The sequence below is a fragment of the Sus scrofa genome, chromosome 12 (assembly GCF_000003025.6).
Source record: "Sus scrofa isolate TJ Tabasco breed Duroc chromosome 12, Sscrofa11.1, whole genome shotgun sequence".
Classification (NCBI taxonomy): domain Eukaryota; kingdom Metazoa; phylum Chordata; class Mammalia; order Artiodactyla; family Suidae; genus Sus; species Sus scrofa.
In genome coordinates, this window is record NC_010454.4 from 37485390 (window position 1) to 37505987 (window position 20598).

The 20598-nt window shown below is 40.9% G+C and overlaps 1 protein-coding gene across 1 annotated transcript in view; it reads right to left on the reverse strand.

The window, feature by feature from the left end:
- The window catches only part of PPM1D (protein phosphatase, Mg2+/Mn2+ dependent 1D), a 50559-nt gene continuing 30172 nt past the window's right edge, over positions 212-20598 (reverse strand). The window contains exons 4-6 of the mRNA XM_005669013.3: positions 11533-11723; positions 4617-4859; positions 212-1723 (exon numbers count right to left, since the gene is read on the reverse strand). Coding sequence (XP_005669070.3) covers positions 1166-1723; positions 4617-4859; positions 11533-11723 — 992 coding nt within the window. The 3' untranslated portion in view covers positions 212-1165. The remainder of the gene's footprint in view (positions 1724-4616; positions 4860-11532; positions 11724-20598) is intronic.

Consider the following 20598-nt stretch of genomic DNA (forward strand, 5'->3'; position numbering starts at 1 on the left):
AATGAATGGGTTAAGGATTCGACATTGCTGTGAGCTGTGGTGTAGGTTGCAGACGCGTCTTGGATCTGGTGTTGCTGTGGTTCTGGTGTAGGCCAGCAGCAACAGCTCCAATTCAACCCCTAGCCTGGATATCTTCATATGCTGTGGGTGCAGCCCTTAAAAAAAAAAAAAAAAAAAAAAGAGCCACCAACAAAAATCCAGCAACATCAGCAACAGTTCACTGATTTATTAGCTGAACAAACATATCCATATAATCAATGAAAACTGTACGATATATAAAATAATTTAAGAAATGTTGGGAATTAGCAGCACCATCCGTTATTGAAATAGCAATAAAAACTTCACATATTTTTGCAAACACGAGAAGAGGATAACTACTTTTAAGACCTACTAATGCCACTGAATAGCTAGGATGATTGAGAAGGGCATTTTTAGCAAACACGCCTCCTTCTACTTCAAAGATCTGGTGAGCAAATCTGATAATTAATGTTTTATTTTTTATTTTATTTTTTGATACTTAATGTTTTAGAAAAAATGCTACTGAATGAAATACGAGATACTGCATAGTATTTTAATTAGGACAGGAAGTCTAACATCCAGCTATTGTTGCATGGCTCAACACTTCTGCTTCTATGAAAAATTTAGTTCTTAATTATGAAATTAGAAATAAAAATAATTTTTAAAAGACCACTAGTTGTCTCTAAGAAACATTAAGCGGAACACAGGTCACTATGAAAATACATCACTTTTCCAGTTTGCGTAATAATTTACTTTAAAAAGTTGTGTAGCTTTCATCACAAGTGACTTATACAAATTTCTTAATAACCATTTTTAAAAGTTTAAATGTATTTCTAAAATCTAATAGAGTCTTCTGATTTTTTTGTTTAAACCTTTAGCCCTGTTGTTACATTTACCATGTATCAGAGTAAGAGACTGAGTTTGTGTGAAGGATACAAATTTACACACATTTTACAGTAACTTATACCCTAAAATCTACAAAATTCACATTTATAATACAAGCAAGTACAAGGCTAGGATAAAACAGAATTCCAAAAAGTCAAACTGTTTACTATTTTTTATTCTGCCCCCTTAAAAAAAGTTCAACTTCGGCACCAAATTCAAAAAGCCCTCTTAGAAGTCTGGAAAAAAGTTTTCCAGACATATTTCAGCAAACACAAACAGTTTTTCTGTGCTGGTGAAGTAAAGGATTTCCAATTTTCTTCTGGCCCCTAAGTCTGCGCCGCATGGTAAGTTTAACAGAGTTCTTTCGCTGTGAGGTTGTGGGGAGGCTGGCAGGCTGAGCACCGCTGTTTCGACTTAAGCCATTTCTTCTATGCTTCTTCATAAGAGGACCAGAGTTGGATTCTTCTAATGTCCTTTTGAAATTTGCTGGAGGGGTTCTTTCAACTTCTTGGGCTTTCATTTGACCTGGGGTCGACATTTTTAAATTTTTTTGGTCCATGACACTGTTTGTTGAATTGGTAGGCACAAGACCAACTGACAGGCTATTATTCAAAGAATCGTGTATCCTTAGAGTCAGGGCTTTAGTGCAATTTTCTTCAAGTGGCTCTGGATCTTTTGAGGATATGACTGCAGGCTGGATATTCCCTCGAGCCATCTCAGTGGGGACTTCTAAATAATTCTCTGAGAAGGCACTGCTACGGACAAGGGCAGAAATATGGTCCTTAGAGTTCAGCCGTGGCCACGGGTCCTCCTCCAGAGACTGGAAAACAACAGGGTAAAACAAGTAAGAAATAACTTATCCTACAATTAATTCAGCTTAACCACAGGGAGATAAAGGGACTTCATTAGAGTGACACATTTATTTGGGGGATTTCTTTCCTATGTTTTAATTTCTAAATATTTAATAGTGTGGAAAATCCATCTCCTGAACACTAGCTGCTGTTCTGTGATTTGAGAAAACTGGACATATGGGGGGGGAACATACTAACTATGGTGGGGGCAACTTTCAAAGATAAAAGTGAAAGTCATGTGGAAACTTTCCAGCATTTTTTTTTTTTGCTTTTTAGGGCCACACCCATGGCATATAGAGGTTCCCAGGCTAGGGGTCGAATCAGAGCTGTAACCACAGGCCTACGCCACAGCCACAGCAACGCGGGATCTGAGCCACGTCTGCGACCTACACCACAGCTCACAGCAACGGCAGGTCCAAGCCACATCTGTAACCCACGCCACAGCTCACGGCAATGCCAGATCCTTAACCCACTGAGCGAGGCCAGGGATCGAACCCACAACCTCATGGTTCCTAGTCAGATTTGTTTCTGCTGTGCCATGAAGGGAACTCCCCAGATAAGAGTATTCTTATAAAATAGATATCTTCCACTATAATATTTAATAAAGTCATTGCTTTAATACTTTCTCAAAGACCAAGCTTAAGCCTCAATACTGTGTCTTCCCCAAATACATAACATTTCCCTCATTTTCTCTCTCAATCAAATCAAATTTATGAAAACATTAGCATATTCTTAAAAGCCCAAGTAAACTGTTTTTCAGAATGGTAAATGAAGGCATATTATCTGGTTGGCCTCTGGTACAAAATTAAAAAGTGGCCTAATAAATAAAATAATAATATTTCCATTAATGTTTCTGGAATCAAAAAAAAGAAAAAAGAAATTGAAGCAATCTAAAACATTTCAATCTAACCATTCACATGAACATGTTTTACCGAAAAAAATAAACGGATTTTAGGTCCAATGAGACTGGAAATAAGAAACGCTGAAGTTCCTAATTTGGTTCTGCCCCAAATAGAATACTGCTGCTGCTACTACTGCTACTACTTTTTTTTCTCTCTCTCTTAAATTAAGAATATACTCTTTCTTTTGGGGGTCATAGGTTCATTTGTACTTCACACAGTTTATTGAAAGCCCAATTCTCCTTATCCGTTTTCAGACATTGGGCAGCAACCCTATTTCAAAGTACCAGTGTGGAGAAAGGATAACAGGACAGTCTCTGTTCAAAAATATCAACAACCTGTCTTTGAATTTATCACCTCTGCATTAGGTCGATTCCAATGCCTACTTCTTACTACCCTGATCACAAACGTTCTGACTAATCCTAGAAAATTATATCTAGTCATAAGCAACTGCTGCTAAAAGTTCATCTTGTTTGAATACAGAAAAAGCATCTGTAACTAGACCAGGCAGCAGATAAGTTTTTTAGAAGACTTCAGACTATCAAATCACTAATTTAGGCACAAGAAAAAAGGTACTGATCAAGTTATTTATAAGAACAGAACATATTGCCCTAGTTTGTATAAGAAGGTTAGAAACTGGATAGAATTGATTTACAAAAGAAAAACAATGCGGGAGTTCCCATTGTGGCTCAGCTACAGTAACTTACATTTCTAAGCCCTCTTATGAGTTCAGAATGTTCGTGATTTTGCAAGATTACACCCTAAAAATACACACTTTAAAAGGTTCACTACTTCAGAGATCAACTTTCTTGAAAGCCCCATATAGTTTACAATCCAACAGTAAACAACTAATCACTAATTGTGCCTAGAATACAACTGAAACTAAGTGTTGATTTTCTGAAAGAAGTCTCTTCCTCACTGCTCCTTCCTATAGCTCTTGGCTTATTTTAAAAAACAGCTAAATTTAGTTTTGCCCTAAAAAAAAAAAAAGATGGAGAAAGAAATGTGTGCCATAGTAACATATCACTTAAACAGAAGTATCTTTACTCTATCTGTCCCAAAACAAAGATCTGACTACCGGTTTAAGCTTATGATTTAAACAGAAGTTGAAATGTCTATAGATAAATAAGCTAGTCACAGATGCCTAGTCTGAACATGCGTTAAGTCTTAAAAACCACTCAAAATCAACAAAAATATCATTATATTTATCTGGATGTTATTAAACACTGTATTATTATAATAATGAAATAAATCAGAGATACCTGTGAGTAGCCATGGTTAAGTGAATTAAGACAAACAAAACAATCTCTTGAGCAGAAATTTGCCTTTACTTACTTGTTAGGCTGGAGCCAACAATACTAGTTATTCTAAATGGCTCTAAATATTTTTTTCATATTTAGATTGGAACAAATGGTTAACGAATAACCATGTCTACATATTAGTGCATTCATAAATCTCCTAATCTTTACTTTGGTGTAATTATTAGATCATTATTTCTCAGAATTTTAAAATACGTTTTTTGGGGTTTATTGGCCATGCCCATAGCATATGGATTGAGCCACTGCAGTGACAATGCTGGGTCCTTAACACACTGTGCCACAAGAGAACTCCTAAAATATGTTTTAAAAATTATTTTTGGAGTTCCCGATGTGGCGCAGCAGAAACAACTCTGACTGGTATTCATGGGGATGCAGGTTCTATCCCTGGCCTCACTCAGTGAGTTGGGGATATGGGGTTTCGGTGAGCTGTGGTGTAGGTCGCAGACCCAGTCTGGCTCTGGTGTTGCTGTGGCTGTGGAGTAGGCCAGCAACTGTAACTCCGATTTGACCCCTAGCCTGAGAACCTCCATATGCTGCAGGTGCGGCCCTAAAAAGAAAAAAAGAAGAAGAAGAAAACTACTTTCAGGTAATACTAAGCAGAGAAATTCTGTCTATTATAACTTAAACAGTATAGAACTATGTACCTTGACCGGTGGTGTAGAACATGGGGAAGGAGTTATCACGCAGGTTTCTTGACTATTATAGGAAGGACTATCGGTCAGGTTCAGATAAAGCTCGTCTTCATTGGCGAAGTTTCCCTTACTGTCCACTCCCGGAGATATGCAGATCACTATGGCACTAGTGTTATCTGCTCGAAGCATTCGCTGCCTCCAGCGGCCTAGTGCTCGATTCACAAGCATTTTGGCACAAGATTGTCCATGCTCACCCTGTAATTAAAAGAAGGAAGATAACTCACACTTCATTGCCACTACATCTGGAGCAAAAAATTAGGTGTTCAACATGGCCTATATAATTAAATTTGCAAAATTTCAAACATAATCCACAGTCTCCATAACTACGTTAACATAGTAACTGCTCTAAATTTTAAAAAATAATAAAATAAGGCCTTATCCTGTGGTTAAATTTCGCCTTTATTTTTATCTTTTTGGTAGCAAGAAACTTGGTTTACATCTTAAACTTAATGAGGAAAAGTTATACAGAAGTTACCTTAAAGTAGAAGCCTAAAGTAATTATCAACAATTCACAAATGAAATAATCACATACTGCAAAAAAAAAAAAAAAAAAACTCATTGCAAAGGGATAATTTCCTCCACAAATAAGAGCTTTCTGCCAAAGACAATCCTAGCATAAAAACTGTCAAACAATATGAACAAAATTCAGAGATAAGGAAATAAAAATGGCCCTTCAATATATATAAACGGTTAATGTCACTCATATGAAGAAAAACCAATACAATAAGTGGTTATAGTAGGGATCAGGTACATACCAACAGAAACAGTTAAAAAAAAAAAAGAAAGAAAGAAAGAAAGAAACAAAAAAGCTTAAGTGATCTTGTGTTATACAAATAAATGTAGCTTGGAGTAAAATGTATAGCATCCACACATGGATTTAATAATTGCTAAGTTTCAAAGAACAGAAATGAAAATGATGTGCTCCAGAAAACAGAGCTTCATAACTTTAAAAGTACTGAAAGATGAAGAGAAGTGGAAATATTTGACAAAGAAAGATGTCATGAACTAAGTGGGAAAAAATTTAATTAATGTTAATTTATGTAATGTGATAAAAATGTATTAATGTATTAGAAGTGTAAAATATTAAACTACTATATTATAATGTATGCTCTATCATAAATAATGTACTATAGTACTATAAGCACTTTATTAAAAATTATGTAGTGCATATATATCATTTATTGTCAGCTATATCCCTGAAGTTTATATATTCAAACTGGATATATAACTGGGTTTTGTTCATCCTTTCCTTGGGAAACAGGGAATCTTTTTTTTTTTTTGCCATTTCTTGGGCCGCTCCCAAGGCATGTGGAGGTTCCCAGGCTAGGGGCCTAATTGGAGTTGTAGCCACCGGCCTACGCCAGAGCCACAGCAATGCAGGATCTGAGCCACGTGTGCGACCCACATCAGAGCTCACAGCAACGCCGGATCCTTAACCCACTGAGCAAGGCCAGGGATTGAACCTGCAACCTCACGGTTCCTAGTCGGATTCATTAACCACTGAGCCACGACGGGAACTCATGGGAATCATTTTTATTTGGGGTTGTCTGATCTTGGTCATGTTACAGTACTCCAACACTTTGATGATAATGGCAAACTGCAAAACTCCTCTCAGCTACTTTAAAATCTTAATATTACGCCATTCTGGCATTCTGAAGAAAAGTATCACTTTGCATTTTTTTTGGTCTTTTTGTCTTTTTAGGGCCACACCTGCAGCATATGGAGGTTCCCAGGCTAGGGGTCGAATCAGGGCTGTAGCTGCCAGCCACAGCCATAGCCACGCAGGATCGGAGCCACCTCTGCAACCAACAGCACAGCTAATGGCAACACCAAATCCTTAACCCACCGAGCAAGGCCAGGAATTGAACCCTCGTCCTCATGAATACTAGCTGGATTCATTAATAACCACTGAACCATGATAGGAACTCCTTACAATGTTTTTTAAAAATGCTTTTTCTTCTTTACTTTTCTCTTTTATTTTGGCTGTGCCCACGGCATAGAGAAGTTCCTGGGCCAGGGATCATCCCATGCCACAGCTATAACCAGAACCAGATCCTTTAACTGCTGAGCCACGAGGAAACTTCTCCCCCTCCCCCCGTTTTTTTCATTTTAGGATGGCACCTGCAGCTTATGAGCCATGACGGCAACTCCCAACATGCTTCTTCTTGATAACAGCTTCTAGCCACCAGTAAGAAATTTGAGTGTCAGCATATTTTCCCTCCTTAAAAACCCTAGTTGTGTTAATTCTACCACTGACATATTTCTTTTTTGCTTGTATGTGTGGTATGTTCTGTTTGCTTTACCATTACTGCCTTAGGTCAAGCTGGCACAAATTTTCATTTGGAACATAACAGCAGCTTCCAAAGAGAAAGCCTAATAGATCCATTAGTAAAAATCAAATAAGATACACTGGCAATGAGAATCAATATGTGAAGAGAGGTGGAAACAGTCCTTATAAATAGGATTCCATTCATCAACATTTACTATTTCTCAGGATTCTTCACGAATCACTGCTGATACCCATTTTCTTTCATTGCCAGCTCTGCATGAGTTTTATTAAAGGGCTAAGTGGTTTTCCTACATCTCTTAATAAGTAGAATCCTCAGGAGTTCCCACTGCGGTGAAACGGGATTGGTGGCATCTTGGAACACTGGGACCGAGGTTTGAGCATCGGCCTGTCACGTGGGTTAAGGATTCAGCATCACCACTGCTGCGACTTAGGTCACAACTGTGGCTGGATCTGATGCCTGGGCCAGGAACTCCATATGCCATGGCGTGGCCAAAAACAGAAAAAAAAAAAAATTAAAAAACCCCAGAATCCTCGTATATTATTATTTACCCTCTATTTTACATTCCACCCTGCAATGGGTGTGCTTTCTAAAATGCAGCTTTTCAGTAACTCTACTACGGACCATAACGACCTAACTTCATGACAGATCATTTAAAACCATTTTGCCTCCTGTCTTCCACTCACATCAAGTTACTTGTGAAAACCGAATTTTGTTTTGTTTTTTTGTTTGTTTGTTTTTAGGGCTGCACTTGTGGCATATGGTAGTTCCCAGGCTAGAGGTCGAATCAGAGCTATAGCTGCGGGCCTACACCACAGCCACAGCAACTCGGGACCCATACTGTGTCTGGGACCTATACCACAGCTCACGGCAACGCCAGATCCCCGACCCACTGAGTGAGGCCAGGGATTGAACTTGCATGCTCATGGATATTAGTCGGATTTGTTTCCGCTGTGCCATGACGGGAACTCCATGAAACTAAGTTTTGTGTCTCTTCTCTTTGACTTACACATTCTATTCCTTTGCCTGGAAAGCTTTGCTCTCCTTTCTTGATCTCTTTACCTGGCAAATTCAGCCCCACCTTTAAGACTTGCTCAAATACCACTCTTGTCCATGACATTTCCTTATGGAGTCTTGCCAAGTTTCCTATTTTCTCCCTCTCAGTTCTGATAACACTTGTTCTAAGTATTGTTGTATGATGCTTCCTTCACTAGTCATACTAAAAACATAGGTGTTTATGAATAGGTTTTCCCAACACACTACTCACTAGCTCTCGGCCTCATCATTCCACTCTGTCATAGTAAAGAATTCTAAATCCAATAGACAAAACAGTCTATTTTATTTAGTCTTTCTTTCACATCTAACATCACTGATCGAATGCATCTTACTAGCCTCAATTTCATAAAACTGAATAGACATGATTCTTAAACGACTGACAGTCAAATGGTATTGACAGCTATCTATATATCCTATTTGTAATAATATGGTGAATGCTAAGCAAGGACCACATCCTATTTACCTGTGCATTCTTTACACCTAGCACCTAATATGTTAGTTGAGAAAATGAATGGAGGCTATTTAATTTTTTTTTTTTTTTTTTTGTCTTTTTAGGGCCCCAGTGGAGGCGCATGGAGGTTTCCAGGGGTCTAATGGGAGCTGTTGCTGCTGGTCTACGCCAGAGCCACAGCAATGTAGGATCCGAGCCACGTCTGTGACCTACACCACAACTCACGGCAACGCCGGATCCTTAACCCACTGAGCAAGGCCAGGAATCGAACCCGCATCCCCATGGTTCCTAGTCGGATTCGTTTCCACTGTGCCATGATGAGAACTAATGGAGGCTATTCAATACAAATTCTTTTATATTGCCTCCTTGTCATCCTAAAATAGAACCCATCCTAGAAAAAAAAATCATCTTTTCATAGCTCACGCCCTTGAGCCACCGATTCCAGTTACTTCCATGGCTCTGGACCTTCAGTCCACCAATATCCCTACTTCTCTCATACTGTCAGTCTTCCTCTTAAGACTATAAATATGCCTCCCCCTTTTTTTTTTTGCTTTTTAGGGCTGCACCTGCAGCATATGGAAGTTCCCAGGCTAGGGGATGAATCTGAGCTACCAGCTGCCTGCCTACGCCACAGCATAGCAACACGGGATACAAGCCACATCAGCAACCTACACCTAAGCGCACAGCAACCCCAGATCCTTAATCCACTGACTGGGGCCAGGGATCAAACCCATGTTCTCGTGGATACTAGTCACGTTCACTATCGATGAGCCACAACAGGAACTCCTAAAACTGCTTTTAAGACCCTCATTATCTTTTCAAGCTTTCAAGTTAACAATGGCACATTCCCTTGTCTTCTTCAATACCCACGACATCTATTTTCCTAGACTCCCCAAGCATTCTTTCATCATTTCCAATCTGCTGGCTAATGCCCTCACTTCACCCGAAACTCTTCATCCTCAAAGGTCACTAATAAAAGATCCTGTCAAACCTAACACCCTGTCTGCATCTACCTGCCTCTACTTCTTTGTAGAACTTGACCTTGCTGACTACTACACCAAAACTTTCTCTCCTTGTTTTCAAAAACACTGTACTTTCCCAAATCTTCTTACTTTGCTCAGAATGAAGAGAAAATCAATTTTCAAGCAAGCCAGGAAGGAAAGATAAGGGTATTCTTATTAACCGTTTTTTCTGGGTTTGCAATTATCTAAATATAGGTGACACAGAGTTACCATGTGACCCAGTAATTCCACTTCTAGGTAGACACCTGAGAGATCTGAAAACATGTCCACACAAAAACTCATATATGAATGTTAACAGCCCTGACATTCAAAACAGCCAAAAAGTGCAAACAACTCAAATATCCATCAACTGATGAATGGATGAATATTATATATCCATCACTGGAAAATATTCAACCATAAAAAGGAATAACTAATATAAGCAACATAAATGAACCTTGACCATGTTTTGCTTAAGTGAAAGCAGACAGACACAAAAGGTCACATATTGTATGGTCTCATTTATACAGCCAAAACATGCAAATACTCAGATATGAAAAAAAAAGAATTGGTACCAGAGTACCAGAATGACTGTGAATTTTGGCTTTTGTTTTTTGGGAGGTTTTTTTTGGCCATGCCTGCAGCATGTGGAACGTTTCCAGGCCAGGGACTGAACCAGTACCACAACGGCAACCTGAGCAGTTGCAGTGACAATACTAGATCCTTATCCCACTGCACCACAAAGGAACTCCATGCTAATGGTTATGGGGCTTGTTGGGGGGAGCAGTGATGAAATACTGTGGAATTAGTGGTGACATTATAACTTTGAGAATATCCTAAAAACCACTGAACTGAATACTTTAAAAAGGTAAATTTTGGTGCTCCCTGGTAGCCTAGTGGTTGAGGATCCACCATTGTCACTGCTATGACTCAGGTCACTGCTATGGCACGAGTTCAATCCTTGGCCCAGAACTTCTGCATGCTGTGGGCACAAACAAGAGACATAAAAATAACAGGATTTCCCATTGTGGCTCTGTGGACTAAGAACCTGACATAGTGTCTGTGAGGATGCAGGTTTGATCCCTGGCCTCACTCAGTGGGTTAAGAATCTGGTGTTGCTGCAAGCTGCAGCATAGTCACAGATGTGGCTTGGATCCAGTGCTGCTGTGGTTGTGGTGTAGGCCAGCAGCTGCAGCTCTGATTCAAACCCTAGCATAGGAACTTCCATATGCCACAGGTAGGGCCTTAAAAAGGAAAAATAAAAGAAACTTTTAAAATTTAAAAACAAAATAAAAGGTATATCTCAATTTTTTAAAACAAGGATTGTTGAGAGTTCCATAGGCCAGTTAGTCAAGGGCTGTTAGCAGTTGTGTGTTTTGTTATCTAGTTTAATTTAACTATTCCCTGTCTCACTCCCCTAATGAGCTGCAGTCTACATTTTCCTTTCTTCTACAGCCAAGTAAAATGCAAAAATCTACTCAAGGTGAACATCCCTAGTTTATATTCAAGACCCACAACAAAAGTACTAGAACAGAAGTTCCCACTGTGGCACAGTGGGTTAAGAATCCAACTGGCGGAGTTCCCGTCGTGGCGCAGTGGTTAACGAATCTGACTAGGAACCATGAGGTTGCGGGTTCGGTCCCTGCCCTTGCTCAGTGGGTTAACGATCTGGCGTTGCTGTGAGCTGTGGTGTAGGTTGCAGACGCGGCTCGGATCCTGAGTGCTGTGGCTCTGGCGTAGGCCGGTGGCTACAGCTCCGAATCAACCCCTAGCCTGGGAACCTCCATATGCCGCGGGAGCGGCCCAAGAAATAGCAACAACAACAACAACAAAACAACAACAAAAAAGACAAAAGACAAAAGACAAAAAAAAAAAAAAAAAAAGAATCCAACTGGCTCAGGTCACTGAGGAGGCGAAGGTTGAATCTCTGGCCCAGCACAGCCTTGCCACAGCTATTGCTTGGATGTGATCCGTAGCCCAGGAACTTTCATATGCTGTGGGTGTGGCCGTTTAAAAAAAAAAAGGACTGGCGCAATATGTAGATAATAATATTGAATTGAGTTACTTCTCACCATCAAGTATTTTTTCTCCTCTTGGTCCTGGCACATTGAGACAGCATCTTGAGGTGGAATCATATTCCAAAGTCCATCACTCCCCAAGATAATATACTTGTGCTTCTGGGGGTCAAGAGTGTGGACACTTGTGTCTGGTTCAGGTGACACCACAAACTCACCACTGAAGAAATCATAGCTCCACAAATCACCTGGGGAGCAGGAAGCAGAAAAAGCAACAATATTATTTGTTGTCTATCACATCAACAGAATAAAGGACATCCCCATGTTCATCTCATGTACAGAAAAGCATGTGGTAACATTAAAAATCCATTTATGATTTAAAAAAAAATTATTAGCAAACTAGAAATTTTAAAAGGTTAACTCCCTTATAAAAGTATGCCTTTATCATCATTTATCTTCCAGTTCTATACACCAGCTATCCTTCTCAACACAGTAAGATAATAAATATAAATCATATATATGAATTGGAAAGGAGAAATTAAAAATATCATTCCTTGTAGACAATTTTATTTTTACATGGGAAACCAAAAAATTAGACAACTTATCAGAATAGAAACACTCAGCAAAGTTGTTAAATACAAACCCAATATATGTCAGTTTGACTTATTTATTTTTTTGTCTTTTTGCCTTTTTGCTTTTTTTATTGTTTTTATACAATAACAAGAAACAGAAAATGTAATTTTTTTTGGTCTTTTTGACTTTTCTTCAGCCGTTCCCGTGGCACATGAAGTTCCCAGGCCAGGGGTTCAATGGGAGCTGTAGCCACCGGCCTACGCCAGAGCCACAGCAACTCGGGATCCAAGCTGCGTCTGTGACCCACACTGTAGCACACAGCAACACTGAATCCTTAACCCACCGAGCAAGGCCAGGGATTGAACCTGCAACCTCACGGTTCCTAGTCGGATTGGTTAACCACTGAGCCACGACGGAAACTCCAAAATTTTTTTTTTTTTAAGGGCTGCACCCAGGCTAGGGGTGGAATTGGAGTTGCAGCAGCTGCTAGCCTACACTGCAGCCACAGCAATGCCAGATTCGAGCTGCATCCGTGACCTACTCTACAGCTCATGGTAACACTGGATCCTGAAACCCACTAAGCAGAGCCAGGAATCAAACCCGGGTCCTCATGGACACTAGTCAGGTTCATTACTGCCGAGCCAGAATGGGAACTCAGAAAATGTAAAATTTTAAGCAATTCCATTTACAACAGTGAACTAAATGTAAGGTACTAGGAAATCAATTTAAAAAATGGTGTCCAAATCTTTCATGGTGTCCATTATACTACATATACAATCAGATTTCAAAACATTAAAAAGACTAAATAGGAGTTCCTGTTGTGGTACAGCAGAAACAACGCTGACCAGTAACATGAGGTTGTGGGTTCAATCCCTGGCCTCGTTCAGTGGGTTAAGGATTCAGCGTTGTTGTCAGCTGTGGCATAGGTAACAGTCACGGCTTGGATCCTGTGTTGCTGTGGCTGTGGCGTAGGCTGGCAGCTGTAGCTCCGATTAGACCTCTAACCAGGGGAACTTCCATATGCTGTGGGTGTGGGCCCCCCCCAAAAAAAGTGAATAAATGGAGAAATAAACCATAATCAAAGATAGAAGACTTATTATGAAGATGTTAATTCTCCCAAAAATAACTTATAACGTCAATGTAATTGCAACCAAAATCCTAAAAAGACTTTAGAAGAATTTCACAAGCTGATTCTAAAATGTATAAGATCCTAAGATGTATAGGATCTGAGCCCCACCTGTGACCTATGCCACAGCTTGCAGCAACACCAGATCCTTAACCCACTGAGCAGGGCCAGGGATGAACACTCAACCACACGAATACTAGTCAGGTTCTTAACCAGCTGAGTTACATCAGGAATTCCCCCTCCCTTTCTAAACTTTTTTTACAGGCTGCACTTGAGGCATATGGAAGCTCCCGGGCCAGGGATCAAATTCGTGCCACAACAGACACAATGCCAGATCCTTAGCCTATTGCACCCCAGCAGGAATTCCTTCCTAGTTCTTCTTGACTAGCTCCGCATATGACAATGCCTAGACTTCTGCCTTTTAGATTAGATGTAAACCTCAAAATGTTTAATGGAACTTTTAGTTTACTCAGGGCATCCAAAAGATAAAGGAGTTCCCATTGTGGCTCAGTGGTAATAAACCCGACTAATATCCAGGAGGATGCAGGTTCGATCCTGGCCCTGCTCAGTACACCAAGGATTTGGCACTGCCGTTAGCTGTTATACAGGTTGCAGGTTTGACTTGGATTCCAAGTTGCTGTGGTGTAGGCCAGCAACTACAGCTCTGATTCAACCCCTAGCCTGGGAACTTCCATATGCTGCAGATGCAGCCCTAAAAAAAAAAGAAAAAAGAAAAAGATAAATGAAACTGAAATAGAAAAAAAATTATAGAAACTACTGTTTTGTGATACATAAAATACAGTAATAAGTGGGACAACATAAACTCCTCTTTTGTTCCCCAAAACAGGAAGGAAGAGATAGAAAGGAGGAAACATTAATTTCTGCCTCTTTTGTTTGTTGTGAAATACTTTGGGGGATATCCTAAATTAAGAGTAAAAGGTTTTCAACAAGAGGATAAACTGTTTCTGCCATCTTTCAGTAAATCTGACTCTTGCTAAATAAGCTCTTTGCCCTCTCCCTTCCTTATTTATAGGAAGCGCTCTCTGAGAGAATCAGAGTTCATTCACTTCATCTACTTATTTATTTATTGTTGGCTGTGCCTTCAATATACAGAAATTCCCCAGAGCAAGGGATGGAACCCACACTGCAGCAGCTTCCCGAGGCGCAGCAGTGACAATGTCGGATACTTAAGCCACCACACCACAAGGAAAACGCCTCTCATTCTCAGCCACAGCCTATAAAAATGTAGTATTTTCTCATGATATCTATTCCTTTTATTCTCACTTCTCTGTTCCATCTACCCTAGCCTTTCATCAGACTCTCTTCTATTCGCCTTTATTCCTCCTATCACAATGCTGTTGACAAACGCAGTTCCTGTGCCTAGAACACATTTTCTTCCTCTATCAACTTCTAGTAATTCTTCACAACTCAGCTTAAACATCACTTCTCTGAAGTTCCTGATGTGGTGCAGGAGAAACGAATCTAACGAGGAACCATGAGGTTGCAGGATCAATCCCTGGCCTCGCTCAGTGGGTTAAGAGGATCTGGCATTGCTGTGGCTGTGGCGTAGGCTGGCGGCTATAGCTCCGATTAGACCCCTAGCCTGGGAACCTCCATATGCCACGGGTTCAGCCCTATGAAGCCAAAAAAAAAAAAAAAAAAAATCACTTCTCTGGCCTCTCAGGTAATATACTCCTACTCTAAGTTCTCATTAACACACATACAAATACTTTATAGGTATAATTTTTCACCTCTTTTTATGATCAGTTGATGAACGTCTTTTCCCTTTAGGATCTGTCACTCAGCACATATTGCACGCAAATATCTGTTCAATGAATGAATTGCAATATTGAAACGCAATTCCATTAGGCAGCCACTAGGAGGCAACTTTGCTACATGTGCACTTCAGTAATTGTGATCTTCACCAGTGCCTAGATGGTACCAATTTTCAAAAGCAACCTTCTCTCTTTCCCAAAAACTAGAAAAATAGCCATAAGACATAAGAATGGGAGTTCCCATTGTGGCTGAGTGGGCTGCAAACCTGACTAGTATCCATGAGGATGTGGGTTCAATCCCTAGCCTCAGTGGGTTAAGGATCTGGAGCATGCATGAGCTGCAGTGTACGTTGCAGATGTGGCTTGGATCTGATGTTGCTGTGGCTATGCTATAGGCCAGTAGAAGCAGCTCCAATCTGACCTGGGAGCTTCCATGTGCTGTGGGTGTGGCCTTAAAAAAGAGAAAGCAAGCAAGAAAGCTAGAACTTAAGTATTTCCTACATTTTGTCCACAAGTGCCAGAACGAGGACTGGAAAAGTAATATAACAAAGTATTTCTTCCAGCTTAAATGTTCAACTCTAAAGAATATTACCTTTTGGAGTTCCTGTCACGGCTCAGTGGTTAACTAGAAACCATCAGGTTGCAGGTTTGATCCCTGGCCTTGCTCAGTGGGTTAAGGATCCAGCTTTGCCGTGAACTGTGGTGTAGGTCACAGACACAGCTCCGATCTGGTGTTGCTGTGGCTGTGGCGCAGGCTGGCGGCTACAGCTCCGATTACATCCCTAGCCTGGGAACCTCCATATGCCACGGATTCAGCCCTAAAAAGACAAAAAAAAACCCAAACAACAATAACAACAAAAAAACTGTTGTAGGACCCTACTTAGAGCAATCATATTTTCTCTCCTGCAGGGAGTTTTTACTGTTCTTGTGGATCTTTCTCATCAACTGCTATTTTTTCTTATTTATTTTTAATTTTTTTGTCTTTTGAGGGCCGCACCTGTGGCATATGGAGGCTTCCAGGCTAGGGGTCTAATCAGAGCTGTTGCCACAGGCCTACACCACAGCTACAGCATCGCTAGATCTGAGCTGCATCTGCGACCTACACCACAGCTTGCGGCAACGCCAGATCCTTAACCCACTGAGCAATGCCAGGGATCGAACCCACAACCTCATGGTTCCTAGTCGGATTCATTTCTGCTGCACCATGACAGGAACCCCATTTCTTTCCTTTTAAAAATAACAATACTTTCTAGTCTAGCAAAACCTGCCATTTTTCTCCATCCCAAATTCTGAAAAAAGTGTCTAATCTTTTTTTAATGGCCACAGCAGACATTTAATATTTAGTGAAAGAATAAACAAACATGAAGAAATGAGGACTCTGTGTGTGGTTTTAAAACACGACCACATATTCTTTTTTTTTTTTTTTTTTTGCCATGCCTGCAGCATGCAAAAGTTCTTGGGCCAGGGCTCAAACATGAGCCACAGCAGTAACAATACAGGATCTTTAACCCACTGTGCTACCAGGAAACTCCAATGTGCACATATTCTTTTTTTTTTTTTTTTTTTTTTGTCTTTTGCCTTTTTTTTTGTTGTTGTTGTTGTTGCTATTTCTTGGGCCGCTCCCGCGGCATATGGAGGTTCCCAGGCTAGGGGTCGAATCGGAACTGTAGCCACCGGCCTACGCCAGAGCCACAGCAACTCGGGATCTGAGCCGCGTCTGCAACCTACTGAGCAAGGGCAGGGACCAAACCCGCAACCCCATGGTTCCCAGTCGGACTCGCCAACCACTGCGCCACAACAGGAACTCCCACATATTCTTTGAAACTACTTTTTTCTTCTTTTTCCCTGCTTTTTAGAGCTGAACCCAAGGCATATGGATGTTCCCAGGCTAGGGGTCGAATCAGAGCTACAGCTGCTGGCCTACACCACAGCCACAGCAACATGGGATCCGAGCCGCATCTGCAACCTACACCACAGCTCACGGCAATGCCAGATCCCTAATCCACTAAGTGAGGCCAGCCAGGGATTGAACCTACATCCTCATGGATACTAGTAGGGTTCGTAACCCGCTGAGCCACAAGGGCAACTCTAACACTACTCTTTTTAAAGAAGTAGAGCACAATTCCCCTCCACTTACTGATGGGTGAGACTTAGGGATTCAGTGCTAACAATATCAACAACAAAATATATATATATATGGGGCAAGTGATGAAGTGTCATTATGATACTAGATCACAAAAACATATTGTGGGAAGTACCTTGTTCTCAGATCACTCGCTCTGGGGAAGCCAGTGATCATGTCATGAAGACTTTTCAGATGATCAAAGTCATAGCTGACAGCTTGACTGCAACCACATGAGAGCCCCTGAGCCAGAACCACCTGGTTAAGTCACTCCCAGGTTCCTAAGTAACAGAAACCATGTGAGATAATAAATGTTTTGAACTACTCAGTTTGGGAGTATTCTGCCAGATAGCAATAGATAACTAATACAGTGGAATTTTAATAATCTGGTCTAATTATTTTGGGGAGAAATTCAGTAATACCTGAAGCTAAAGATGTATATGTATCTATGAACTGAGCTTTCCAAGTGGTATGCCTTGGATGGCCTGAGTGTGAGCTTGGTCTAGTAGGGTGAATCCTGGGTGGCTAGAGCCTTTAGGCCAGTTACTTCCAGCCTCAATTAGCTTTTCTGTTTTTTCATTTTGTTTTGTTTTTTTAGGGTCACAACTGTGTCATAAGGAGGTTTCCAGGCTAGGGGTCAAATCGGAGCTGAAGCCGCTGGTCTATACCACAGCCACACCAACACCAGATCCGAGTCATGACTGTGACGTACACCACAGCTCATGGCAACGCCAGATCCTTATCCACTGAGCGAGGCCAGGGATTGAACCCATTTCCTCATGGATACCAGTCAGATTCATTTCCGATGAGCCATGATGAGAAGTCCAAGAATTTTTTTTTTAACCAGCTACAATAATTTTTATTTAACTGACCTAAAATTTGCTTCTCCTTTTTCTAGTTCCTCAGACCTATTTAAAAAAAAAAAAAAAATCAGGCTAATTTCTCTTCTAGATGACAAAACTTCACAAATATTAAACCAGCTAGAAGTTTCCTCAGTATTTCTATTCCAGGCTACAAATATCCTTCCAACTTATAGTGTGTAAGTTCAGGAGAGTAGCAGCATCATCTAGCAGAAAGAGCTTATACTCTTAAATTGAATTAAGCCATAATCAAAATGCCAACTATGTAGACTTGGTCAACTGACTATTTCAGCTAAGGCAGTTTCTTAATTAATAAACTGGATATTCTACTGTATTATAGCATTTTAAGACTGGTTTTTTTGTTTGTTTGCTTTTTAGGGCTGTGCCCGCAGCATATGGAAATTCCCAGGCTAGTCAGGTTCATTAACCGCTAAGCCACAGAGGGAACGCCAGGTCTGCATTAGTTTTTATGACTAAAATACATTTAACACTGTGGGATTATTTTATGCTCATAAGCAATCAACTAAAACAAAAAACAGGAGTTCCTGTTGTGGCTCAGTGGTTAAGGAATCTGACTAGGAACCATGAGGTTGTGGGTTCGATGCCTGGCCTTGCTCAGTGGGTTAAGGATCCGGCGTTGTCGTGAGCTGTGGTGTAGGTCACAGACATGGCTTGGATCCCGAGTTGCTGCGGCTCTGGTGTAGGCCAGCGCTGATTAGACCCCTAGCCTGGGAACCTCCATATGCTGTCAGTGCGGCCCTAGAAAAGACAAAATAAAATAAAATAAAATAAAATAAAATAAAACAAAAAACAAAAAAAAACCTTCTCATTCTCTTTCAAATGAAATGTTATGAAAGCAGACAGTCTCCCAAAGAATATTCTGAACTTAAACCTAGCACTTTATATTTATTAAATTTCAGATTACTGTCAGCTTACTTTAAAAAATATTTCACCTGGAGATCATTTCAAATGTACAAAGTTATAAAAATAAAACTGTGAGAAAGAACACCCATCTCTGCTCAGATTCACCTACTGTTGACATTTTTGCTCCGTCTGTTTTCTATCTACATATAAAGATTCTGTGTGTATATATAAACAATATTTTATTTTATTTATTTATTTATTTATGTCTTTTTGCTTTTTCTAGGGCCGCTCCCACGGCATATGGAGGTTCCCAGGCTAGGGGTCGAATCGGAGCTGTAGCCACTGGCCTAGGCCAGAGCCACAGCAACGCGGGATCCGAGCCGCATCTGCAACCTACACCACAGCTCACTGGCAACACCGGATCCTTAACTCACTGAGCAAGGCCAGGGATCAAATCCGCAACCTCATGGTTCCTAGTCGGATTCGTTAACCACTGAGCCACGACGGGAACTCCAACAATATTTTAAATAATGGCCTTTTATTCCTAACTACTTCAAAGAGTATTTTTGAAGAATAAGGACAATGCAGTTATTAGCTCCATAAATTTACATTAATGTAACATTTATCTAATATACCATCTACCAAACATATTCTGAATTATCAGATGGCCAAATAATGTCCTTTACAGGATCCAGGCATAGGATCAGGAATATCGTTTACTTGCTAACATTTATTTAGCCTTCTTTAATCTAGACTGAGGCTATGCATTCTTTTTTTCCTTTTTTTGGCCGCCCCACAGCATACTGAACTCCCAGGCCAGGGATGAGATCCAACCCACAGTTGGCAAACCACGCCACAGAAAGGGCAATACCAGATTTCTAACCCACTGCGCTAGGCTGGGATCAAACCTGAGTCTGAGCGCTCCAGACGTGCTCCTGATCCCACTGGGGCACAGCAAGAACTCTGAAGCTATGCATTCTTTTTTTTTTTTTTTTTTTGTCTTTTTGTTGTTGTTGTTGCTATTTCTTGGGCCGCTCCCGCGGCATATGGAGGTTCCCAGGCTAGGGGTTGAATCGGAGCTGTAGCCACCGGCCTACGCCAGAGCCACAGCAACGCGGGATCCGAGCCGCGTCTGCAACCTACACCACAGCTCACGGCAACGCCGGATCATTAACCCACTGAGCAAGGGCAGGGACCGAACCCGCTACCTCATGGTTCCTAGTTGGATTCGTTAACCACTGCGCCACGACGGGAACTCCGAAGCTATGCATTCTTAACCAGAGTACTGCATGGTGATACATGCATCACACGTCAGGAGGCATATACTGTCCAACTACTCCTCATCAGTGAGGGTGATTTTCATTATCCAGTCAAGGTACTTACTACCTGATTTCTCTACTCTCTAATTACTACGTTTTCTCTCTGGCAACTAAAAGTAGTTAATGTTAACATTTTACCGTGTAAGTACTTTTGAATATTCGTATAATATACAAAAATGAGGACTACCCCCCACCCTTTTTGTCGTTTTGCCTTTTCTAGGGCCGCACCATGGTGTATGGAGGTTCCCAAGCTATGGGTTGAATCGGAGCTGTAGCCGTCAGCCAGAGCCGAGCCGCATCTGCGACCTACACCACAGGGATCCTTAACCCACTGAGCAAGGCCAGGGATCAAATCCACAACCTCATGGTTCTTAGTCAGATTCCCTAACCACTGAGCCACAATGGGAACTCCCCAGGACTACCCACTTTATTTCGTTCTCTAGGTAGTTAACAAATGTTGAAACAAGCTAAGGAGGAGTTCCCA